The following is a 26,052-nucleotide window of genomic DNA, read 5'->3' as shown; positions in this document are numbered from 1 at the left end:
TTGTCCAATTCAGTCTGCAAGTAAGCCAATTCTTCCATTTCATCACTGTGGGGTCAGTTTTCTCTGATAATGGAATAATTTGGGTGATAAGTTGTAATACTTTTTCCTTATTATATCTGCTGATCCTTCAACTTAATCATATGGCTAAGTTTCTTATTTCATATTTCATATTTCATTAATTCCCAATATAGTCCAAACTTTTTTAACATGTTTGCTTTTATCAATGATTTTTTGGCTTTCCTTTACAAATTCTTTATTTTGCAATAGTGTTTTGTTTAATTTCCAATAATCTCCATTCGACTTCTGCCTATCAGATCCAAGCTGGAATTGAATTGTTGTAGCCTTGTGATCTGTCAGTATTGTGGGTTCTATTTCGATTAGATCTACCTTATTTTCTAGTTCTACTGACGTTAACCAAAGTCTGTGCGGAATTGGAGTGATCTGTCCTTATTGCTCCAAGTGTATCTTTTTTCCTGTGGATGTCTTTGTCTCCATATGTCAATCAAGTTCATTCTGTGGCAAATATTTTCCAAATCTATCATCTGTTTGGTTTTGGGAGGCCATCTGTCCAAGCTTTCATCAAATATTGTGTTGAAATCTCCTCCCCATAAGATTCCAGCAGAGGGAAACAATGTCAGCAATTGATCAACCTTATTTTCTATTGTTGAGAAAATGATGTTATTGAGAGATTTACAATTGGAAGCATATATGTTTATCAGAATAACAAGAGATTGGTTGATATTTGCCACCAGAATGATCCATCTCCCATCTCTATCAGTATCATGCTTTATAATTTGCCCACCACCTTTCCCCTGTAGGATGGCGACCCCTGGGATGAGTGACCGTCCGATGAGTTTTTGTTTTTTTTTGTTTTTTTTAAACAAACTTTATTGTCATGTTGAAGACATACAAGGAAACATGACAATATATAAGCAACATGACAACACTCATACATGAAATAACAGTAAAGTACAGGGAGTGCATAATACATAACAGACAGTAAGGATTTTATCTAGTAATATGTGCCATAATATTTTCCATAAAACCAGATGTCTTTAAAGCTTTCTTGTTCCTACATATTTTACAGAGAGAGTCATAAAAATATTTAAGTTAACACAGTTTCATTTGGCATAGTCTGGAGAAATCTACATCAACAGACATAACAGTTTTATTATATTATAACTTCCTTATTGTTACAATCAGCATTTAAGAATAAGACCATATTTTCATTAAAAGCGATCAAAACCTTATGAGATTCCCAAATCATTAAAGATATTTGAGTCCAAAAATTAGTAGAGTAGGGACATCCATAAAACAGATGGGAGAGGGACTCAACCTCTTTTTTACAGAAAGAGCATAAAGGTGACACATCAGGTCTAAATCTGTTAATAAATTCATTACAAGGATAATATCTATGTAAGATTTTAATATGTATTTCTTTAACTTTATTGGGGACAAAAAATCTATTAAATTCAGTCCAGACATTGTTACTGATGTCAGGAAACATTACTCTCCAACGATTAAGTGAGTTTGGGTACTGACTATTACCAGAAGTAAAAACTGATCTAATATGAGCATTGTTACATGAATGTTCCTCAAGAGCCTTTCCACCAAGCCACAGAGCAGGAATCATTCCTGAGAAAGGTATATACAGAACAGATGCTCTAATAAGAGACAACAAACTAGTAGGAATACTTCTGAGTATTCTGGAGTGCATAGAGCGAGTTGTGTCTAAACCTTTTCGTTGGGTAAATTCTTCATAGGTAACAAGGTCCCCGTTATCATTCAACATATCGAAAACAAACATAACACCTTGATCATACCAGTCTTTAAAAAATAGGGTCTTATTCTTGTAAACAACATGTTGATTAATCCACAAGATACATGTGTGAGGAGAGAAGTTGTGTTTGAAAGCCAATTTCCATGTGTCCAGGGCTTGTTTATGAAAGTTGGCAAGCTTAACAGGCAGTTTACTTGAGGTAAAGTTACATGACAGCAAAAACTTTAAACCACCACATTTATTAAACAAAAAATTGGGAATAAAAAAACACGGAGCGTTATTATGTGCTAGGCAATGTTTTAACCAATTGATTTTGAAAATACTATTGATAGTTTGGAAATCTAAGACATTTAAACCACCCTCTGAATACTGTCTGATAAGTGTTTTCCTCTTTATATACTCAGTTTTGTGTTTCCATGTAAATTTAAATATGAGTGAATCAATAGCCACACAGGTTTTGCGATCTACATATAAAGATAAAGCTGGGTACACTAATCTAGACAAACCTTCTGCCTTTGACAGTAAAATTCGACCCATAATAGTAAGATCTCTCTGTAACCAACAGTTAAAAATAGATTTAGACTTTTCAATTTTTGGCATAAAGTTTTGAGATATCCTCTCAGTAGTAGATATGTTTAGTGTGATACCCCAGTATTTCACCTCCTTTTTCATCTTTATATCATCTATTGAGACAGTGTCAGAATTATGTATGGTCATTATTTCACACTTACTCTTATTAATTGTGAGGCCAGAGGCACTTGAAAATGCATTTAAAGCCTTTATAACAATAGGGACTTGAAGTTCATTTTGAAGAAACAGACAGGTGTCATCGGCCAGCTGACTGATGGTTAGAACATTGTCACCTATCTTAATACCTTCTACCTTCACACAATTAACAATAAACAGATTAAGAAGTTCAGCAGCTATCAAAAATAAAAAAGGTGAAATTGGGCACCCTTGTCTTATCCCACGGTTTATATCAAAGCGAGGAGAGGTACCATGAGCCAGAGATACACAGCTATTAATGTTGGTATAGAGTGTATTTATGATATTCCTGAAGTTTTCTTTAAACCCGAAATATTGTAAAGCCTCAAAAATAAATGAGTGTTCCACAGTATCAAAAGCTTTGTAAAAGTCCAAAAACAAAATCAGTGACTTTTTATTAAACAAGCCTCTATAGTCTAAAATATCTAGGACAAGCCAAATATTATTAGAAATGTGCCGACCTTTCATAAAACCTGACTGTGTTTCAGAAATAATTTCCTCTAAGCAAAATTTTAATCTATTAGCGTACAATGCTGCAAGTATTTTGTAATCTGAGTTTAGCAACGTTATAGGACACCAATTATCTAGATAAAGAATATCTTTACCAGGTTTAGGAATTAGGGATATTAAACCTTGCTTCATAGAAACAGTCAGTTCCTTATTTTGGGCACAATCAATAAAAACTTCCAATAACATATGTTTTAAATCTTCCCAAAAAGTTATATAAAACTCATAAGGCAATCCATCTGGACCAGGACTTTTATTAGTTGGCATTTTTGTAATAGTCTTCTTCAATTCTTCTAGTGTAATTGGACTTTCACAAAGCTCATAATTCTCCCTGGAGATTTTAGGAATGAATGGGGATACTTTATCAAAAAAAACATGACAAGCCTGAGGGTCAAACGAGGAGGTGTATAACTTCTGATAAAAGTTAGAGATAAATGCAGAAATTTCCTTTTCCTTTTCAGAGACACTGTTATCAATGTATAAAGCAGATATTTTTCTTGCCTCTCCACGTTTTTTCTCCAGATTAAAAAAGAAGGATGAATTTTTTTCTTTATGTTCCAACCATCTGGCCCGAGACCTTATGAATGCTCCCCTTGCTTTTGTCTGGAAGAAAAGGTCTAATTTTTCCCTTAATGAGTGTAAGCGCACTTTATCTTCATTACTTGGAACAGGAATGTTTAATATATCATTTAGCTCTTTTAAGTCATTAGCATAAGCCTTATTTTGATCTCTTAATTGTTGCTTTCCAAAATGCATTGAAAAACGTTGACATTCAAATTTAAATAACTCCCATTTTAGTGTAGGTGTAATGTCAGACATTGAATTGAATTTAGTAATAATCTGTTTAATGCCCAAACAATAAGCTGATTGTTGTAGAAAGGAAGAGTTTAACTTCTAGTATCCAGGTTTATTGCGGCGAGTAGAACTTAAAGATGATAAAGAAATATCTATTCCAGCATGATCAGTTAAAGGAGCAGCAGTAATGTTACATGTTTGGACCCAGGGAGCCAAATTATCAGAGATGAGCCACAAATCTATACAAGATTTTTGAGATAGGTCTGCTTTAAACCAAGTAAAGAGGTTTGTTTCCAGAGGGTGTAGAATTCTCAGAGCATCTGATAATGAAAGCTTAGCACAGAAATCATATATAACAGGGTTAAAATTACTTTGATTACCTCTTGCAGGAAATCTGTATGTACATAAATTTGGAGCCTCATTAAAGTCACCGCCAACAATCACATATGCTGAGGGAGATTTGTTCATTTCTTGGAGAATTATGTCAGACAAAGAGTTAAAGAGTGTGATGTTGGAATTTCTAGCACTGAAGCCATAAACATTCACCAAAATAAATATATTATCTCCACATTTAATAACCAACAGAATCCATCTGCCAGTTTCCGAAACCTTCGTATATATGATTTCACCATTAAATTTAGGATTGAATAAAATTAAAACACCTCCTGAAAAATTAGTACCATGAGAAAAAATAGCTTTCCCTCCCCACTAGTGACCGATGAGTGTACAGTGAGCTATCTCACTTCCCCTGTTGTTTTCGCACATGCGCAGTACCTTTTTTTTTTTTTTTTTTTAAACCGGAAGACGTTTCTGGAGCAGATCACGAGCCGCATGCGCGCACTGCAGCCATTTGTGCGGAGTTGTACCAGCATGGCTGCTATCGGGGTTCACTTCGGATACAGCTGCGCCTGTGTAGCAATATATAAGGTGAGTTTGCTGACCTGCCCTGCACTTGGCCCACGAGACTGTGGTATATTTATCTCAACTCCAAAATGTTGCCGAAACAGGTCGTTAATGTGCCAGCAAACCTTGACGTTACGTACGAATATAATGAATGAGTCATGTCATGTGGAATAGCTCTGTAATGTTAGTCTAAAACAACTGTATATATCTGTTAGGATGTCCACACAGTTCTTCAACAAAAGACTCGTTATGTTGTCCTTAACATCGCAGCTTTACAGACTTTTTTTTATAAAGTAAAAAGTAGACATGATAACCTTAATTTGGTCGGTCCTTAATGAACAGTTCTATAACAGTAAACTGTTGACCACCGTGAACTGTAGTTTAAATTCATCTCTTTCTGGCGATGTTCTAATATTTGTTTATTTTTTATTTATTATTAACGAGCAAGTTTTGGAAATGAATCTGGCTCTATATAACTGAGGGGCTCCCATACAGTAGTTGCACATTTAACCAGTCACTCCCAAACTTTGGGTTAAAGGAGATTTTATTTGAATAAAAGACTGTGGGGGAAATTTAGGAGTAACGTAATTCTATTCTTATAATTCATTAGTCTAAAATGTTCTATATAATATCCTGTTAACTCAGCCTAGATGGATTTAATTCTCATGTATAAAGTATTTAACGAGTATATGTTTATAATAACATGCATCAAGATTAGGGCTGCAAGTAATTTATTGCAGATCAATCTGTCCATTATATCATGATTGATCTATTAGTTGTTGGTGTAAAATGTCAGAAAATATTGATCAGTGTTTGAAAATATTGATCAGTGATGTCCTCAAATGTCTTGTTTTGTCCTCAACTCAAAGATGTTCAGGTTACTGTCAGAGAGGTGCAAAGAAACCAGAAAATACTCACATTCAGTAATCATCAGAGAATTTTAATTTTTATTATCTTTAAAAAATACTCAAACCAATTGACTGTTTGGGAAATTAGTTGCTGTTTAATTTAGAAATTGATTAATTGTTGCAGCTCCAGTCAAGGTACGATAAGGTAATGTGGAAATGGCAAGAAAGGTTTGTTTATGCATAAATTAAGTGTTACCAAGATTTATTAATAAGATCTATTGTGGATTGGGTCATAATGGTTTGTTGTTCTTTGAAAGTGGGTCTGCAGGAAAACAGTTTGGGAAATACTCCATTAGACCATAGACCTATAGTCCTGTTGGTCCCTGGACCCCAGATTGGACCAGATGATGAAGCACCCCTCCTACTGTATATGTTTGCAGTGCCAGTGAGCAGAGTGTGAACTTCCAGCTCTTGCAGATGCTTCTCACCTTACTTCTAAGGATGAGGGGGAGTGTGTGGGGAGCCCATAACCACCAAGAGTGACTGTCAGAATTGTCCTCTGAATCCATAAAACACCTGTAGATGTTATTGGGGTGGATTAATTTTCTGGGTATCAATAAAATAACTAATTTTGTTAATTATTATATTATAGTATATTTCCCAGCTCTCTACCTGCAGGTACAAAAAAGCTCTGGGTAAATGTTTTGCAAATGAAAATGTGTGTATGTGCGTGCAGGACGGGCGGGCTGATGTGGTGGCAAACGATGCAGGAGACAGAGTGACTCCAGCTGTGGTGGCTTACAGGGACACTGAGCAGGTATAACACATGCTTCCCTTCTCTTCACATCAGTTTTTCACCAGGACCACATGATCTGAGGGTTGTGCGATGAAGGTAGAGTAGGTAAGCTGGGTTTATTGTGAGAAGGCCCGTCTGGAATTGACCAACAATCTAAGAAAGGTTCAGCGTGTTCACAGACCTGGTTGGAAGCTCATTCACAGAGTGTCTGACATTTTGGCATTTTTGCTTAAAGCTTTTTATTTGCTTATCTGCTTATCTCCAGATTGTAGGTATTGCCGCAAAGCAAGGACGGGTCCGCAACGCTGCCAACACAGTTGTAAAAGTGAAACAAGTGCTGGGGAGAAGGTGATATACCCTATAATGTCTTGTTTATACATCTTAATGCTACAGGAGACTCAGGTCCTGTTTACACATGACATTAAAATGCATCTTTGGGGGATCTGATCACACATGGACAGCTTGGCCACAGATGGCTGCATTTTTGTGTGTACCCCCTTATGTGTCCTTGCCCACATTGAATGCCTGTTTACCTAAATGACCCTTCACTAAGCACCGCCCTCCTTAGTTACTGCTGCTACACCTGCAAAGCTTTCCATTCTCACACTGCATTTATAGAGTTTACAGTGATAACGGTGGCAGATTTTACATCAAAAATACAAGTAATTGTTGAAACACGAGTTCTGTGATTCCTTAGAGAAGTAAACGAAAGTAGATGCTTGTTTTAAGCTGACAGCTGTGGATTTTTTCGGCTAAAATAATGACGCCCAAGCAGATTTCTTAAGTGTAGCTGGCTGATAAGCTACTTACCACTTGCAACTCAACTTCAGTCAGCTGAGAATTCCCCAGCCGATGTTTTAATGGATCTATCTGACATGTTTTGAAAACAAGAATCCTGTGAAAGTGTTTATGTAAAGTTACCTAGGAGCTGCATATGTACCATTAATGCTAAAAGACTGAGGGTAAAGTGAGCTCACATCTCAGGAAACATTGGTTGGATGGTAAAATAAGGCAGGTACATATATCTACATGATAGATGATAGAAATGCACTCATTAACGTGGGAAAAGGAAGTGCAAGGACTCTGTTAGTGCAACAGACTTTGAAATGGGTCACCCAGCCAGACAAGCCAGACCGTCACGGTAGAGAGCCGGGATGAGACCTAAGCTAACCTGGCTTAGACGTGAGACAGCGAACCAGAGAGAGATGCACTGTCGTCAGGCCCATTTTGATTCTGCATCATCCCACATCCTCCTCCTCCTAGCATTAATTAGCCAGACATGCTAGCTCTCACAACTTATGTTAGAGCAGATGAAAACAGAATTTAATCTGTGTGCTCTTGTGTTTCACATTTTTGAGACATAACAGTGGATGCCACTGTCCAGATGAAATGAATGAAGAATGTTCTTCTCAGAGTCTCCTTAACATGTAGAGACATTGAAAGCTTGACACCCCTAGTTACTGTTGCTAACCTACCCGATTGGACAGTTGCTGTTTGAAAGCTTGGTGAAGGGTCAGTTGACGTCCTTGCAAGTCCACACAAAATACGCCGTCTGATTTTCATTTGGTTACCTGTGATGCAAATTATTTGTTTGGCACAAGATAAGCAGCAGATGATTATACACACCCAAGGTGTTACTATGATAAGCTGGCAGGAGAGATGTGATCTAAGCAGTAAGCAGTCAAGTAGGAGAGATGTTCTGTGCTGCACTGGGATTTTTAAACTGAACTATAAGCAGGATGCATGTCTTTACTCTATCTGGCACTGCCATTACTGTCTTTCTTCATCATCTGTGAGGTGTAAAAACATCAGATTTGCACAAAATTGCCTTGCACCACAGAGTGTCTCTCCTGCTTGGCTGCTTACCGCTCAGATGAAACATGAGGAGGCTGATGTACTCTGATAGAGGAGTTTAATATGGCACTGAACTGGAAAAAAACTAATCAAATATTTGTATTAAATGGTCAAATGGACAGTAATTGACATTCAGCTTGCGAAATTCCTCACCACAGTCGCGTCATTACTTGCGCTTGTTGGGAGCTATTGATTAAACAGTACAGTGGACATACTCCACACTCTTGACCACCACCACAGACTGTATGAGATGTAGCTGCTGCGATAGTGGGCCAGTCACACATGACAGTAAACTGGATGCTTGTAGTGATTGGCTGCAAGCAATACCATATAAATACAATTTTTTTTTCTAGATCCAAAAACGATCAAATGCACATATTGTTTAACTGGAGAAGTTCCAATATTACTTGGTACTGGGTTATATCAGTTGATACTTTATCGAGTATTGATGGGGACCTACTCAAGACGAATGTGGAGATGCATTGTAATGCCAGGAGTGAAATGAAATTCTTAGAGCTGTCCACTTGTGATCGGATCACCCAAGACGCATGTTGATGCCAGGTTCTCAGTGTCAATTCAGAAACATGCATTACTAACATACATAGAAAAACCACTGAGTGAGAGTATGAACAGCCTTGGTTCAGCAGTTCGTCTTTTTTGCAACACTGGAGCTGGAATGCTTCCTCCAGGCTGCATCTGTCTGCATATTCCTTCTGTAACACCTGTAACAAAAAATAAAAAAAGAAATTTAAGATAAGAATATGAAAACATTCTTGCATGAGGCCCAATGAGCAGCCTGACTCTAGACTTGAATGCTTGAGGAAGTAGTCATTCAGAATATAATGGACCTGCAGTCTTCAAAATGAATTAACTGATGTAATCATTAGGAGCGTAAGGGATTGCAGTTGCACCATGTTCTGTATGATTTGCCCCCCCACAGCTCATCACGCATGTGATCCGCAGACTAGAGCCTTCATAGTGTGAAACACATTTTTAATGTCACTGTTAATTTTATAAAAGTAGTAATACTCTAAATCTCAGTGCAGAGTTGTAGAGAAAGGCAGGACAGATGCTGCTGTGTTTTCCTCTGCAACTCATCTCTGTGAACAGTGGCTGAAGTCGTCACATCACCTTGAGTGAAATCCCGACCATGACTTCAGACATTTTCACCGATGTAACTGTACTGTCATTATAGAAACGGATCATAAGATTGTGATTTTTAGGGAAATTTTGGTGATATCTGCTGTCTGAACTTCTACACACACAGCTCCTCCCAGCTCACCAGAGCAGCTCTGTCTCTGACCCACATTACAGAGTGTAGTAGTGTATATTGGTGTACAGTGTATAATTATCTATAATATGTTTCATATATACATAGTACACCACTGTATAATACAGAAAGTCTGGCAATCGGAGAATACTGTATAGTATTATTGATATAGTGTAATTTTTATTATACAAATTATTATATATATAATTTTTAATATATCTCATTATCATTATTATTATTATTATTATTATTACATTATTTTACTATGGTGATAAATACAGACAGAGCCAAGTACATTTTTTAAATAATTTAACCCCTAATCTCACCTCTTTTTCTTCTTTTGCTGATTTGAAAAATGATCCAACCCGTGACTGAAATTTGTGATAGGATCCAAACCATGAATTTTGTGATCTGTTGCACCTCTAATGATCATCACATTGGTCAAGCCAGTCTTCCAAGCAAGAGGACAGCTGCACATTACACACATGCAGTATATTACTGACTGAGCTGCTGAGAGACACTTAAAGATTTTCTTTCTCTGTGTCTCATTGGGCAGCTTTGATGATCCAGAAACACAAACTCACAAAACACAGACCAAGTGTCAAGTAAGTGTGTTGCCTATGTCACAGACGAGCTACATAGATTTTGCATAGTTCTTTTAAGCTTTTTGTCCAAAATGAGTGCTTTTCAACATAGATTTTGAATCCTTAAGTAACATTCTTTTTTCTCATACTACACGGTTACAGTTTTTTATCAGAAAAGTGATGGCTTGTCTCTTAGTTTTGAAAATTCTTGTTGAACTCATGACATTTAGCTGTACTGGAAATAGTGAATCCTCAGTCTGAGAAGTGATTGCTGTATTCAGGTGGTCAACAGAGAAGAGAAGCCTTATTATGAGATCACAGCAGGAGAACACCCAGAGTATATTGCTCCAGAGGATGCAGCAAAACTCATCTTCCACAAAATGAAAGGTAGTTTGTGGAAACACTCACATACACACACAGATGCACACTTGTAAATAAAAGGTTGATTGACTGATCTTTCCCATTTTCACAGAAACGGCTCAGTCAGCCCTGGGCTCTGATGTCACACAGGCAGTCATTACTGTCCCCTTTGAGTTTGCACATGCTCAGAAGCATGCTCTGAGGTAGGTCACATTATTAACTACTACAATTTTACTTTTCTGTTGAGAGGTAGTGAAAATCCTTTTAATAAAGTCTTCTGCTCTGTGTTTTTGTGCAGGGAGGCAGCTGAAGCTGCAGGGTTCCATGTACTGAGGCTTATCCATGAGCCTGCTGCTGCTCTGTTGGCCTATAACATTGGACAGGACTCCTCCTCTGGAATGAGGTACACCACTGATGCTGTTTGCTGAAGAAAATGAAGAGCACCACAAGAGTTCCTGGCATATGTTACTAGAGTTGTTCATTGGTTTACTGATGTTTGCCTTTTATTCTAAAATCAGATATGGTTGGTCATCACCAGAGGTAAAAGTAACTGATAGGGTTGGGCAATATGTTAAAAAATTTCCAATCAAACATCGTCAGCCCATCCACTGGTAGCTGACAATATCTTTGTCTCCCACTCCCACCTCCTCCAATCCTCTGAGTCTCAGCTGGTAGGTGTGCAGAAGCAGCAAAGTCCTTACCTGATGTATGCTGCATACGTTCACTACACCCAGTAAACAAAATAAACTCACAAAGTGTCAGAAATTAAATATGCTCACACCTGTTTTCCTTTTTAAACAGAGAAATACAAAGTACACCCTCTGAATTAAAGTTTCTCTGTTTTACTGAGCTAAGACAAGCTTAATCGGCTTGTTAACTCCTCTTAAAATATACTTCATTCAAACTCAACAGAAAAACATGTAAAACTCATCTAAACTGTCTTTGTTAGTCTGCCCACTCTTCCAACAATCACCAACTCTGTTTTGGTCCAAATAAGTCCTTAATTCACCGACTGAAAAGAGTGCAAGTCCGACACTACAAGCTGTTTTCCTCTTACTCCTTGCCCAGCTCACAGCACTCAGGGTCGGCTGAGTGGGTGTGTACTGTCACTCTGCAGACCATTACATTAGCAAAATAAAATGACAAATATTGCCCCAAAAATTGGCCAAAAGAAAAACAACTGGTGAAGGATTACACTGATCAGGCATAACATTATGACCACCTGCTGAATATTGTGTTGGTCCCCCTTTTGCTGCCATTAAAGCCCTGAACCATTGAGGCATGGACTCCACTAGACCCCTGAAGGTGTGCTGTGGTATCTGGCACCAAGATGTTAGCAGCAGATCCTTTAAGTCCTGTAAGTTGTGAGGTGGGGCCTCCATGGATCAGACTTGTTTGTCCAGCACATCCCACAGATGCTCGATTGGATTGAGATCTGGGGAATTCAGAGGCCAAGTCAACACCTCAAACTTGTTGTTGTGCTCCTCATACCATTTCTGAACCATTTTTGCTTTCTGGCACGGCACATTATCCTGCTGAAAGAGACCACAGCCATCAGGGAATACTGTTTCCATGAAAGGGTGTACATGATCTGCAACAATGCTTAGGTAGGTGGTACGTGTCAAAGTAACATCCACATAGATGGCAGGACCCAAGGTTTCCCAGCAGAACATTGCTCAAAGCATCACACTGCCTCCGTCGGCTTGCCTTCTTGCCGTAGTGCATTCTGGTGCCATATGTTCCCCAGGTAAGCGACGCATACGCACCTGGCCATCCACGTGATGTAAAAGAAAATGTGATTCATCAGACCAGGCCACCTTCTTCCATTGCTCCATGGTCCAGTTTTGATGCTCATGAGCCCATTGTTGGTGCTTTTGGCAGCGCACAGGAGTCGGCATGGACACCCTGACTGGTCTGCAGGTATGCAGCCACATATTTAGGTAGCTCGTCTGTTGGATCAGACCACATGGACCAGCCTTCACTCCCCATGTTCATCAGTGAGCTTTGGCCGCCCATGACCCTGTTGCTGGTTCACCACTGTTCCTTCCTTGGACCCCTTTTGATAGATACTGACCACTGCAGACCAGGAACACCCCACAAGGGCTGCAGTTTTGGAGATGCTCTGACCCAGTCATCTAGCCATCACAATTTGGCCCTTGTCAAACTTGCTCAAATCCTTACACTTGCCCAATTTTCCTGCTTCTAACACATCAACTTTGAGGACAAAATGGTCACTTGCTGCTTAATATATCCCACCCACTAACAGGTGCCATGATGAAGAGATAATCAGTGTTATTCTTCACCTGTCAGTGGTCATAATGTTATGCCTGATCAGTGTATTCATCCAATTGGCCAAACCTGGTAACTACTACAAATATTTGTATCACTGTACTGTGAATAAGTATTTTTTTTTGGTACACACCCACCTGGGAGACTGACCAACACACCAAAAGGAAGCAAAAGTAAAACCAAAAACAATAATACTCATAGTAATAGTAATACTAATACTTGTAACAGATATTAAAGAATAATTAAACCAATAAGTCATGTACCAATAATTAAATCTAAACAAACTTACATGCTGGGAAAAAAATAATTTATTAATCGAGCCCTGAGTAGTCTATCTGAGCTTTTCCAACTTTAGATGAGCCTATTCCTCAACCCAGCAGCCATGCATAGTGCTGGAACTAGATTTCCAATTATACAGGATGAGGCATCTTGAGGGTGTAAATATTAGAGTAATGGTGAATGGCATACAGGAGAAGTCTTAGCTCAAAGAAAGTCCTACACTGTGGCCAGATTTCAAGGAGCCTTTAATAACAGTTTCCTGCAACCTTCGAGTTAAAAGGTAGTGGAGCACAGATTAAGGATCCTACAGTTGTGCTTAAGGTGGTGGTGGATGGTAAAGAACCATTAAGGTTTTTTCCATGTTTGCCCACACCAGACTACTCTGATCCTCTGCCACTGAAATCCAGTAGTATCTTCAAGCCAAACCCACTTCATCCTCCTCTTTCTTTCTAGGTGTTATATTCTTAGCTCTTATTTTTAGCTGTGAACGTCTAAAATCACATATGCTTCTTTCTTCATGATTCCTTCCAGTTTGACGAGATTCCCAGTTTCAGACGCACTGAAGCATCCCCACAGCATAATACTCACTGTGTTTCACTGTGGGGATGCTGTTCTTTGGGTTATATGCCTCTCCCTTCTTTCTCCAAACATAAGCAATGTCTCTATGTCCAAAGAGCCTTAGTTTTCTCTGGTCTGACCAAAGGACATGTTCCAGTATGCATAATCTTTCTCCAGGTTGTCTTTAGCACACTTCAGTCTGGCTTGAAGGTGCACTTGAAGGTCTCTTCTGCAGAAGTGGAGTTTTTCTTGGTCTACAACCTCACAGTCCATTCCTGTGCAGGGCTCTAGTGATTGTCTTCTTTGAGACTACAATTCCCCACTTGGCTAACTCATTCACTAATGTCTTGGCAGTTGTCCTGGGGTCTTTAGACACATCTCTCACTAGTTTTCTTTCCAGAGTCTTTGAAATCTTTTGCTTCCTACCTCTGCCAGGCTTGTTCTGTGTTGTGTGGCTGGCTCTGAATTTCTTTATGATACTTCTCACTCCAGTTCTTGACACTTGGAAATTCTGTGATAACTTTGTATACGCTTGTCCTGATTTGTGAGCATCAACAATTCTTTTTCTCAAGTCTAAATAGATTTCTTTTGTTTTTGGCATGATGCTTTCGCAAGTGACAGCTCAAACCCTTACTGACGTTTTTATACTGTGTGTAAACTGGAAGTTTTAACTTATTATTTTCCTGAAATAATTGTGTTACTGTGTGCAAATAGAAATAATTTACGCTTTCAAAAGAAATCTAGTATGTTTAGAAATGCTGTGTTGAAAATTCCTTGCTCTGTTAAAAAAGCACTTGGGAAAATTTATAAAAAACTTAGAATTTCATAGGGGGGCTAATCTCATCTCTATATGCAATCATCTCCTCAGTTGTTCATAGCTGGCACCTTCTATGCCCCCCAGTATCATGTTATTAGTTGCATGTCTCAGGTTGTTTGCATTATTTCCACCTTGGTTTAATGGACTCATATTGACATCAAAATGATTAGATTCCACAAGATTTGTAGTCATTTTGACCTATACTCTGTTGACAGCCATGTCCTGGTGTATAAGCTGGGTGGGACATCCCTGAGTGTGACGGTGCTGCAGGTCAATGGAGGGATATTCCGGGTTCTCAACACCCACACTGACCACAGCATTGGAGGAGAGAGCTTCACCCAGGCTTTGGCCCAGCACCTTGCCACTGAGTTCAAACGGTAGATACTGCGTCTTAACACACTTTAAACTTAATGTTTTCCACCACATGTGACACAGTTATATTCTGGGGCGAGTTCCATTTTGATAAAGCAATAAATCTATATGCACTTAATTTTTAGCTGTGACCAGCAGCTCTGTAAGTCACTTTGACAGTCAGTTCACCAAAATTCCCCATCCTCTGTCAGTGACAATTTTTGCTCCATGAGGCTGAAATTTGGTATAGAGGTCAAGTGTAAGTGTGTATATGAAGGTGTTCATGTTCATGCTAATTGTTCATGCCAATTAGCTCAAAAGGGGGTGTGGGGGAGTGGCCTATCACAAAAGGAGTCACATAACATGACTAAACTAATGAACCATTTGGCACCATTGTATGAAGTAGAGATTTCCTGTTTCAGTAGTGATGTATGCCACACTTCCAACATTTTAGCCAAGCCCCTTTCATAAATTTCTTAGACTCTTGTGGAAGGCATCATTGGTCTCAGCAGACATATAGTATACAAGATGTGTCAGCTGCAGCAGAAACTGGTTTTCAAAAGCTGCAAAAGAACTTAATTTCTTGGCAAGGGTTTTATTGTGAAGCATTTACAGAAATGTGTTGTGAAAATTCATTGACTTGCAACTACAGTCCCATGTAGAGCTGCAACTAATGATTGTTTTCCTAGTCAATTAATCTGTTCATTATTTTCTTGATTAGTCGATTAATAGTTCACTGTTTTTAAAATGTCATAAAATGGTGAAGAATATCAATATATAATATATAGTTTCTTTCCTCCTCTATAATGAATAGATGTCAAGTATTAACATTTAAGAAGCTGGAATCTGAGAATTTTGTCTTTTTTTTCCTGAAAAATGACTCCAATTAACCAATTAATCGATTATTTGATTAATCATTGCAGTTCTAGTCTCATGCATGGGCTCTCAGCTGCTACTGTATAACCTGCAGCCCCTTTTGGTAAAATTTGCTATTATAGGTATGGTTTGGCTCAAACTGCCTACTGACCTACAATAATGCTATATAGATGCTATAACAAAACAAACAAAAAAAAATTAGTATCAGCTGTGTGATAGCCAGTATGGTTCATAGATGATCTGTAATCAGGGTTGGGGGCAAAAAAACATAATTGTGGCATCCATACAACAAATTGTTGAATTTTGTATTTAACAGCCAAATCTGATTGGACTGACAGTGAGTCAGTGAATGAGTCAGTACAACTCTACAGATTACATAACATCTACCTAGTGGGGCTGTTTCTGCTTCTGGTGTGGAATATTGCATATCATGAAAATATGTAAATGTAACAATTCTGAATATGAATAATGAAATCTGGACTGTTATCATCCCAACAATCAGTGTATCTTCCGCTGTGTATCCTACACAGGTAAACTGTAGAAATAGTGTTGATAATATTTAGAGGCTACAGTCTGTGGTGCTCTTGAACTTTATCAAGTGTGTCTATGATTCTGCCTGCTTCATTTATGCCAGTGAGTGTGCTACTATTGGTCCTTACGTGCGACATAACCTGACCCAAAGATCATCCAGTGGCAGAGCGCAGCACAGTGTGTGTTTCACCACTGGACTTAAATTTGTGATTTGTGGTTCTCTCTGTATATCCTAAAGACAGAATCACAGATGTATATGTCCTGATTTAAGGTCCCTTTCTTTTTCATACACACACATCTGCACAGTGTTACATGCCTTGTTATATTAGACTCCTCATGTTATTTGTCTGTTTGTTGTGCAGCACCTTTAAACATGATGTCAGCTGTAATGCTCGGGCAATGATGAAGCTGATGAATGGAGCAGACATGGCCAAACACTCTCTGTCCTCGTTAGGATCAGCCAACTGCTTTGTTGACTCCCTGCATGATGGCATTGACTTTGAGTGCAACGTCTCCAGGTGAGCTGTTCAGCTGACAAAAGTCTAAAGAGAAAAATATTTTTAAATACACCTGAATTTGAAAAAAGATAGCAGACTTCAGCACACTGTCTCGCTTTCTAGTGATTTATTGAATATCCGACGTTTCGGTCCAAACGACCTTCATCAGGTATACTGGCCAGTATACTGACACACACACACGCACGCACGCACGCATGCACGCACGCACTCACATACACACACACATTATTATTGTTATCCTTGTAACCCCCTGCTTTTTTTCCCTCTCTCTCTTCTATGTCTCTGCAAAACAAGAAGGGAGGAGGAACATATGCAAACATATATGGACAGATACAGAATGTTGTTTTTTTTTTTTGCATTTTATTTTTTATGGAAATGTTGCATATTATTATTAAAATTAGCAGGTGAAGTGATTTTCCATTTCATGTATGAATTATTTATTTTACTCACGTGCCAAAACAACACTGCTAAACTGCTAAACTTTTTCTTTACTCCACTTGCCAAAAATTCACTGTTATCTTTAAAATATATTGTCAGTCCTAAAATGTGTTTTGTAATTTGCTGGATTTCTGTGCCCAGTATTTTTGGTGGCCTCAAAGGACTAAACATGAACAACACTGAAAGCACAAATTTTATGGAAATTCTCTCTAAATCCAAAAACATATAAAAACAAACCCTGTGCAGATGGTAAAAGATCAAACATTGCAAGAAATTGGCTTCAAAACATGGAACAGCTGCAAGTGCCAAAACCTATACACTGTAATTGAAGGAATGTGGCAGAAACACTGATTTGTTTAGAAGTGCACAACATGAGTTTGTGTTTTGTTTTGTTTTTGCCTTGATGAACAGATTGAGTGTAAACATATTTGTTATATTTCCTGCTATGCAGAAAAGTTATTTTCTGTAAAAACACTGGACAGATAAATTGATGTTACCAACATGACAACCTCTGTGTGATGTTTCCTCAGAGCTCGATTTGAGTTGCTTTGCTCCTCACTCTTCAACAAGAGCATCCAGCCAATCAGACCCCTGCTGGAGGAGGCAGGACTCTCTACCAGCGACATTAACAAGGTGTGTGAGAGCAGTTTTTACTGCCACATGTTTTCACTCATGGTCCATTGTTTGAAATGATCCAACTTCAATGACTTGGATGAGAGTGACCTTTATTTAGATGGTGAATTAGTGTGAATGTTAGTTAAAGGAGATCTGTGCTGAGTTAAAATAACGACGAAATAAATTTCTCTGTCTCGGACGGATTTCTGTCATTTGAATTCCAAAGAGACTATATATTAGGGGTATGTATCTCACTGACTGAGATGATTCGATACGTATCTCGATACATGTTCAACGATACGATATATTTTATAAATCTTTAAGTGGCCAATGATTCAGCTCTGTCACGATATGATACAATACAATAAGATACAATGCTATACAAGACAATGCCATGTATCAGTCTTTAACAGCACTCTACAAATATAGCATTAATTGAATCAAAATGTAGTTGCCAAAAAATCCTGATAGTTTTACTAAATATAGTAACAGTAGAGGCAGAGAGAAGACATTACAGTGATGTTTATATCTTATTATGAGACTCATGTGTAAATGAGGTAAATGAGAAACTTTAAAACTGTTTAAAATATCAGTATTTTTGCAGTAAGATGATCTGCTGCTCTGTTTCATATGAAGAGTGCTGTGGTTTGGATCAGTGTGGAGGAACAGTGATGCTCTGTGTTACCTGTTCTCACAGTGACATGACGTCTCTGTGGGTCAGACTCATGTCTCTGTACTCTGCTGTCAGACATGTTTTGCATAAATGATCTGCAGCAGCGTTTCTCATCTTTCTTGTAAAACCCAAACTTATTCTACACTTGAGCGTTATGAAAGTTTGGTGGTGTGACACGGTACAATGTCACTTCTGTTGCTGTTTTCAGCACCGTCTGTTATGAGCAAATGAAGAGGACACACAGGAGAGGGTGGGGGGAGCGCTTGTTTTTGTGAGCGTGGCAGCAGGTGTCCAGCAAGAGCGGTGCAGGCAGAGACAACGGGAGAGAGAAAATGTAGGAAAGTTACAGTGGCAGCTCACTGAACCCAAAATTAAACGTATGCGCATCCTAATGAGATGTATTGATACACTAGTGCTGCATCAAATTGTTTCTGATGTTCAGCTTTTTACTGACGCAGGGCTGTCTGAATGATGCACTCATATCTTACACATTAAAGTCCGATGCATTGGATGCATGAGTGAATCGTTACACCCCTATGGAATCAGTGTATGTATATCCAAGGGGTCTGCAACCTTTAGTCAGAAAAAACAAAACAAAAAAACTCCCCGGATTCATACATAACAATTTCATTCTCTCCTTACCCTGAGGACTTTTTGATTTGGCATCCATAGCAGCTACATATTTTCACTGTTAAAGAATGTAAGAATCCATTTACACTGTAAAAGAAAATGGTTGCGAAAACTCAACATTTCAAGGCGAGTTACCACAACAGATTTTGACGTTTGAGCCCAACTCTTTAGCTTTGAAATAATTTTTTTTAAAGTTTTGCTGACCTATAATCTTTAGTTCAAATAATTAACTCTTCTTCTTTAGATAATTTCAAATCTTTGCGTTTTAGAAACTAAAGGTAAAACATTTTCAAAACTTAAGTCAAAAATCTATTGCAGTATGTTGCCTTGAAAATTTTCTCAACTTTTTTGTTTTTAATGTGTAGACCTACAACAAAGATAAAAACTTTATTTATTTCCGTATAATTTTTTGCCAAAATCACAGGGAACTACTGGAGAGGGGCTAAAGACCTGTATGTGTCTCTGGAGTTACAGGTTGCAAACCCCTAGTCTATCCAAAAGAAGAGAGGGAAAGGCTGTGTTACCAGGTGATAGGTAGATTATTTATATTGGCATAATATCAAACTGAAAGAGAAGGCTACCATTCGATCTACAAATATAGCGTGTCATTAATGTATCTTCTCTTAATCTTATATCACGTTTCACTGCACTGCATTTGCTACAGGTTCACCACCTGTTTTAGCCGCACATGTGATGAGAGCAGCTGCATCTCTTGCCAGGGGCTGTTAAAGGCTACGTTTTACCCAAGTTTTTGTGTCTGTGACAATCCGCAGATACACACATTGAAACTCTAGTGAAAGGCGTCATGTTGGTGGTGTGGCAATGTGTCAACAGCTCACTTTCATTCTCTTTTGCTGAAAACTGTCATGTGGAAATAACACATATTGAGATTTGGACCCAAGTACTCAATGTTGAAATCAAATATCTTACTTAGGTCATATTTCTCCTTTAAATAAAAAAAGAAAAGAAAAGTTTGGATTTGTCAGTAATAAACACAACATGCTTCTCATGTGATGGCTGTGTTTTAGGTGGTTCTTTGTGGTGGCTCAGCCAGGATCCCTCGTCTCCAGCAGATGATCCGTGAGATGTTTCCTGATGTGGAGCTTTTCAGCTCAGCACCCCCTGATGAGGTCATTGCTGTGGGAGCAGCTCTGGAAGCAGGCTTACTGGTTGGCAGAGCTGACCTTTCCCCTGAGGAAGAGTCTGTCACAGTAGATGTTTCAGCCACTGACATATTAGTAAAGGTATATTGGTCAATTAGAAATGTGTGAAGTATAATTTTGAGAATGTGAACATAAATCATTATTATTTTTGCATGTACTTGAATGTAAATCATTAATTTTATTATGGGATTGTACTCTATATATTAATTGTCATCTTTCTGTCTGGCTTGGTGGTGTGTGGGTGTTGCAGCAGGTGGATGACTCTGGAACTGAGGTGTTCACTGTTCTCCTTCCATCGGGTACGCCCCTCCCTGCCCGCAGACATCACATCCTAAGTGGAGCAGGGAAACTGTCCTCCCTCTGCCTGGAGATTTACCAGAGATTACTTAAGGATGAGCCAGAAAAGCTAGCTAAGGTACAGAAAAGCACTGACACCGGATCAAATGTTGAACCACCTATGCTTGCTTACTATTAGATAGAGCTGGGTATTGATTCAGATTTCCCAAATCGATTCGATTCGATTCACAATTCGATTCGATTCACAATTCGATTCGATTCGATTTGATTCGATTTCGATTTGGTTAGGGATATTTGAGTCACAATACCAATTTTACTTGAATATGGAAGAGAATCTCAGAGAACTAATGCTGTAAATAGTAGGAGAACCCTATAACTTGGCGCATTATTAAAAATATTAATGTTTACTTTAATGCAATACAAAGTAGTTACATTAATCATGTACTTTTTATTAAACATGACAAATTTAATAATTTAAATCAAATCAAGTCACAAGACAGGCAGTGTAAATAAAGTGGCTACAAAACCATTGTAAACTGAGGACATTCACTTTGCTGACTGTGACTGTCTCACAAACCTTTTGTGCAATATACTACAGTGGTTGCAATGCCAACCTAACAACTGTATCAGAGGAGAAACCAAAAGAGACAAACAACCATATAAATTAATAAATAATTAATAAATAAAAGTAAAAAGGCTCTGAATTGTCTTATAGTGCAATAAGTCAGGTTTTTGGAACATGTTGGAAAAGTCTTGTAAATTCTTGTGAACAGTAAACTTCAAGTATACAATAAGATACTGAAAAAGCTCTCTGTCTAACAAAATGTTTAGTGAAATATTATATTGCTTTTGAGGCATTTTCATCCTGAACTCTGAACTTCCCCTTGTGTCTGACTTCTGTCATACTGTCACTGCATTCAAAAAAATCACAAGAAAGAAATATCACACAAAAATATTTGACAAGGGCTCATTATTAATAAATCATGTTACAATAGTGTAATAAATCAAGTTTTTGGAACATGTTAATGAAAAAGTCTTGTAAACCTCTGGGCATTTAACTCAAACTGTCCATGAAACAAAAGCCCCTTCATGAGTGTGTTTTCTCACTTGTTGTAGACTGTGAGATTTTTCTGCAAGAAAAGGAGCTGATCTACATGTTGCGGAGTGAGGCAGCTCCTTTTTGGTGTAACAATATCGCCAGCAGTTGAGAACACTCTCTCGGATGGGACAGTGGTCCCGGGTACACAGGGGTACGGCTTTGCTTGGCAAGCCAAAAGGGGATACTCCCCAGGATGCACCTTCCACCAGTTCAATGGATTTTCAGAAAGTGGAACATGTCTTACTTCCCTGTATCTTTTCACTTCTTCCTTTGCCTTGTCAGACAGGGTTTTGTGTGATACAGTGTCTTTTGGCATGTAGGCTGACCCAAGGAGAAACATCAGTGCAGAAGATTCTTTTGGCACCTTTTGTGGAGTAACCTCCTCTTCAACAGACTCAAGGGAGCTGTCTCTCTGCTGTACAGGCACAGTTTCCTCAGCTGCATCAACAGCAGATTCTTCCTGTTGAAAGATGAAAATATTCAGAAATAAACTTAATTGGAAAATCATTTAGGAACTCACTGTGGATTTCAGCTGTTTAATATTGCTGCTAATGCAAAGAAAAAAGTATTTAGAATTTATATTCAAATACTGCAGTGTACAGGAACAGTCAGGAATCAGTTATTTATACTTCTATATTTGTACTGTAACTTACATTAGATGCCTCTGCCTCCAATTGCTCCCCACCAGCAGCTTCAGTCATCAGTCTAGAGAATGTGTCGTCACGGGCTTCATCGAACAAGAAAGGTTTAGACATTACCAGTGTGGCTGCTTTCAGTGGCTGCAGAGCTTTCACCACAACTTCTGTGACCGTTATGTCAACCTCTGTCAGAGTGCAGAGATCCTTTTCGTTCCTGCGTACTTCAGATGACAGTGGAGCTGCTGAGATCGCTGGTTGCTGCTCTAGGAAACGGTCCAGCATCTCCAGTGTGCTGTTCCACTGTGTCACCATGTCAATCACCAGCTTATGTACAGGCAGGCCCAGTAACCTTTGCTTCTCTTTAAGCTTGTAGCTTGCCGTGGTGCTACAATGAAAAAATGATGCGATGCGTCTCACAGGCTGAAATATGCTTATAGAATTTTGTCAGCATTGGGCCTTGGCGGGCTCAACTTTTTAAAGACAGTTAAAGCTAGGCCTGTGCGGTACCGGTTTGTACCGAAAACCAGTCTTTATTTTCCTTATTATATTAATTTTTCATATACCGTTATACCGGTGAATAGCCCAAACAACGTCTGAAACGTGCGGGGAGGGAAAGTGTTTCAGCGGGGACCCATTTCACTGCTGCACACCAACACTACAGGCGTGCTTGCTTGAGTGTGTGCACTAAGGATGTTCCTGGCAACTAAATTCCCTGTCGATTAAACGCAAAATTTAATTTAGACTAGTCTAACACTAAGAAAACACACAGAAAGCATATCTCTAATCTCTAATGTTAAACACTGTCTGAAAAAAATACTGTGTGTATTAAGAGCCATTTCCTGTCTTGTCTCCATGATTGAAACTTCCTCTCAACCCTCTCCTCCTACAGTCATCTTTTGCCCTTTGCAGTGGCGAGGCGTTTGAAGACATTTTTATATCGAGATGTTTCTTCTTTATATCAGTGACAGTTTGACCCTAAGGTAAAACAATATTAACAATATGTTTCTTTGCTCTAGAGGTCTTTTAATTCCACTGCTGACACTGTTAAAATAACAGATTGTCCTTCATGAATCTGACACCAGCACATCAAACTCTGAACTTTTAAAGTTCTTTTTACTCTTTGATGCAACTCTTTTTCATGCATGAACACTTCCTGACATATGGGGCAGGAAGCGTAGCCTTACATGGTATTATTGGGGCATTACTTATGCTAATTTAAAAGTCTCAGGCATGTGCACTGATATAGGCACAAGTGGACTGATTTACACTGTTATCAGAAGTTATGAGCATTTGCTGAATCTGGCGTGACGTGTTTGTACGAGCCCTTGGTATGAAAAAAAAAAAACAATTTAAGATAAGAATACGAAAATGTTCTTGCATGAGTCCCAATGTTTTATACACATAGAAGAAAATAACATGAGGTAGAACATTTGCTAAATTTACAAAAAGGCCCAAATAATTTGAATTTAAAGAATTTGTCAGATAGGATTTCAGAAAGTTTTTCAAGTTTCTTGTTACCTGACAGCTCCCATAATTGTGGGATTTTTTCAGGAAATTAGGGGACTCTCTCCACATAGGACAAAGACGAAGCCCATATTGGTTACTGTTAAAACTGTATTTATCAAAATTGACATATTTACTGTCAAAAAATGTTGTCTTCTTTCATAAATTCAGATAATGAAATCAGAAACAGTATGTTCAAATACTTAGCTGCTAAATGTTGGCAGGTAAACGCACATAGATCCAAAAGGACATTAAGCATCCTCCAGGTACCACCAACCAGACCTCCTCTCTCTTATGCATACCTGGAAAGAGGACAGGCCACATAGCAAACAAGATGTAAAGCTCAAGCTCACCATTCATGCAGAAAATCACACAGAGGGAGAGAAAATGAAAACTTCCGATCAAAAGTGAGATGGCTAACTCCTGTTAATATCAGGACGGTCCAGCAATAGAGATACCTGTGTACTCATAATGATTTAAAACTGAATTTTAGCTCTGATATACATACTTTACTAAAGAATGGACAACAAACACTTCCATGTAAATGTAGAAAATAGTGAAACCTGTAAATGGCAAAATATTATAGCTGTATTGCTGTATTTAAAGTATTTGATGTTCTATTTTTGGCTGGTAATTAACATTCTTTATCCTTAACTTATGAAAAAGAAAAAATGAGGGGGGAAAAAGCATTAAGGCGATAGTTAGATTTTTTGTGAGTGTGGTTGAATGGCCTACTAAGCAGATCAGTAGTAAAATATATTTTATGACCCTTAAAAAAAACTGGATCAGTGTAAGCCTTCACTATATTTAGAATATTTTCACCATTTTACCTTGCTGTCAGATTTTTCTGATGGGAAACAACCGTGCCAATTATAAAACCAAGAGTCCTTTGTCACAATCATTAATTTTACCTCACAGAACTTTGGAATTGCTGGTCTACCGCTGCCTCCATCTGTTAGTTTGTCTGTGTTAAAGTTGTCGTTATTCATCAAAAGAGTCTTTGGAAGAGTGAGAGAAGTCTGTCTGACTGCAAGGTAATAACCTACACTTTAACAGGTATTGATTATTTAGATGGCCAAAATCTGCTTGCTGTCCCTGTCCACAGCAGTATAGTGCTTAGCTTGTCTCACATGTACTCATGCTGCTTCTCCAAACTTGTGGCATGTTGACCACCATCTACTGTAGGTAATACACTGACTATGGTGAAGTACCTCATACAACTACACTTTAAAAAATCTGAACTATCCCTTTAATTAATTATTATTAATAATTGAAATTAAGCATTTATCTGCTTGTGTGTTTGTGTATGTATGTATAGATAATCTTGAGAGACCTGCAGCCCAGAGAGCAGAACCATGATATCGACACTGTGGTGACCATGAAAAGGTATCGGCCCAGGATGTGCACATAGGCCCAAAAATGAAAATTCAGTCTTTATCTGGTCACCCTCATGCTGGGTGAAGGTCAGGTTTAATTTTTAGTCCACAAAACACTGCTGTGTTGCATTATTTGCAGTTTGTCCTATACAATGGACATGAATGGTGACCAGTTTTCAAATGTAATGAAACAACAGAAAAAAAACAGAAAATGCCTCAGTACTGCTCATCTGGTGTAATCCAAGTCCTCTAAAGCCCCAACATGCCAAGTTGACTAAACAAATGTTATTCACACCATGTTTTTAGCCACGTTTTCATGCACATGCACACTGTCTGAACTGGGTGTGTGTTGTGATGTGCAAATGGCAGAGGAGACTTGGATTACACCACATGAGCAGTATGGAGGAACTTTGTTTTTTTTCCAGTTGTTTTTTATGCTTGAAAACTGGTCACCATTCACTTCCATTGTTTAAGAGATTCTGCAACACTGTTTTCCTGCAAAACTCCTGTTGTGTTTTGTGGACTACCAGAATAAACCTGACCTTAGGTTGGCATGAGGGTGAGTAGATAATGACTGATTTTTCATTTTTTGGCAAGCTATCCTTTTAATGTGACAGCTCTGTTTCAGTATTTCTGTGTCTTGCAGGGATGGCTCCATTCATGTTTCCTGTGTAGAGCAGAGCACTGGAAGGCCAGAGGTCATCACCATAGCAGCTACATCATGAAGCCACTAATGTACACTCCAAACCACACACCAGCACACACACTGTCAGTGCAATGTGGTTTTGTTTTTTTGTTTTTGTTTTTTTCTCTAACTCAATAAACATAAGCAAACTCAAACTTCCTAGAATTATTGCCTTCTGGATGTCTTATGTGCGGACACACACAGACACACCACAAGTATTTAACACAATGTCACCTGAGAATAAATTTTACTTT

At 38.4% G+C, this 26,052-nt stretch overlaps 1 protein-coding gene across 1 annotated transcript; it reads left to right on the top strand.

Annotated features, from left to right (window-relative positions):
• Nucleotides 1-4,643: 4,643 nt before the first annotated feature.
• Nucleotides 4,644-25,938, top strand: hspa14 (heat shock protein family A (Hsp70) member 14). Its single transcript, XM_084710962.1, has 14 exons — nt 4,644-4,774; nt 6,335-6,415; nt 6,660-6,742; nt 10,075-10,123; nt 10,384-10,489; nt 10,575-10,665; nt 10,761-10,865; nt 14,621-14,782; nt 16,526-16,681; nt 17,650-17,752; nt 20,066-20,281; nt 20,451-20,615; nt 25,056-25,123; nt 25,760-25,938. The coding sequence occupies exons 1-14, from the start codon at nt 4,679-4,681 to the stop codon at nt 25,836-25,838; spliced, it is 1,560 nt and encodes a 519-aa protein (XP_084567088.1). The 5' UTR covers nt 4,644-4,678; the 3' UTR covers nt 25,839-25,938.
• Nucleotides 25,939-26,052: the final 114 nt, after the last annotated feature.

The sequence above is a fragment of the Lutjanus erythropterus genome, chromosome 22 (genome assembly GCF_056507025.1).
Source record: "Lutjanus erythropterus isolate fLutEry1 chromosome 22, fLutEry1.hap2, whole genome shotgun sequence".
In the NCBI taxonomy this organism is placed as follows: Eukaryota; Metazoa; Chordata; class Actinopteri; order Lutjaniformes; family Lutjanidae; genus Lutjanus; species Lutjanus erythropterus.
The sequence above is the reverse complement of the archived record's forward strand: the minus strand, read 5'-3'. Positions and strand labels throughout refer to the sequence as shown.

What these genes read in the sequence shown, in the direction of transcription:
- hspa14 (XM_084710962.1), top strand. Translation starts at nt 4,679, where the DNA reads ATGCGCGCACTGCAGCCATTTGTGCGGAGTTGTACCAGCATGGCTGCT. An exon ending in CCTGTGTAGCAATATATAAG is followed by an intron (nt 4,775 to 6,334) that starts GTGAGTTTGCTG and finishes ATGTGCGTGCAG; the next exon opens with GACGGGCGGGCTGATGTGGT. An exon ending in GACTCCTCCTCTGGAATGAG is followed by an intron (nt 10,866 to 14,620) that starts GTACACCACTGA and finishes CTCTGTTGACAG; the next exon opens with CCATGTCCTGGTGTATAAGC.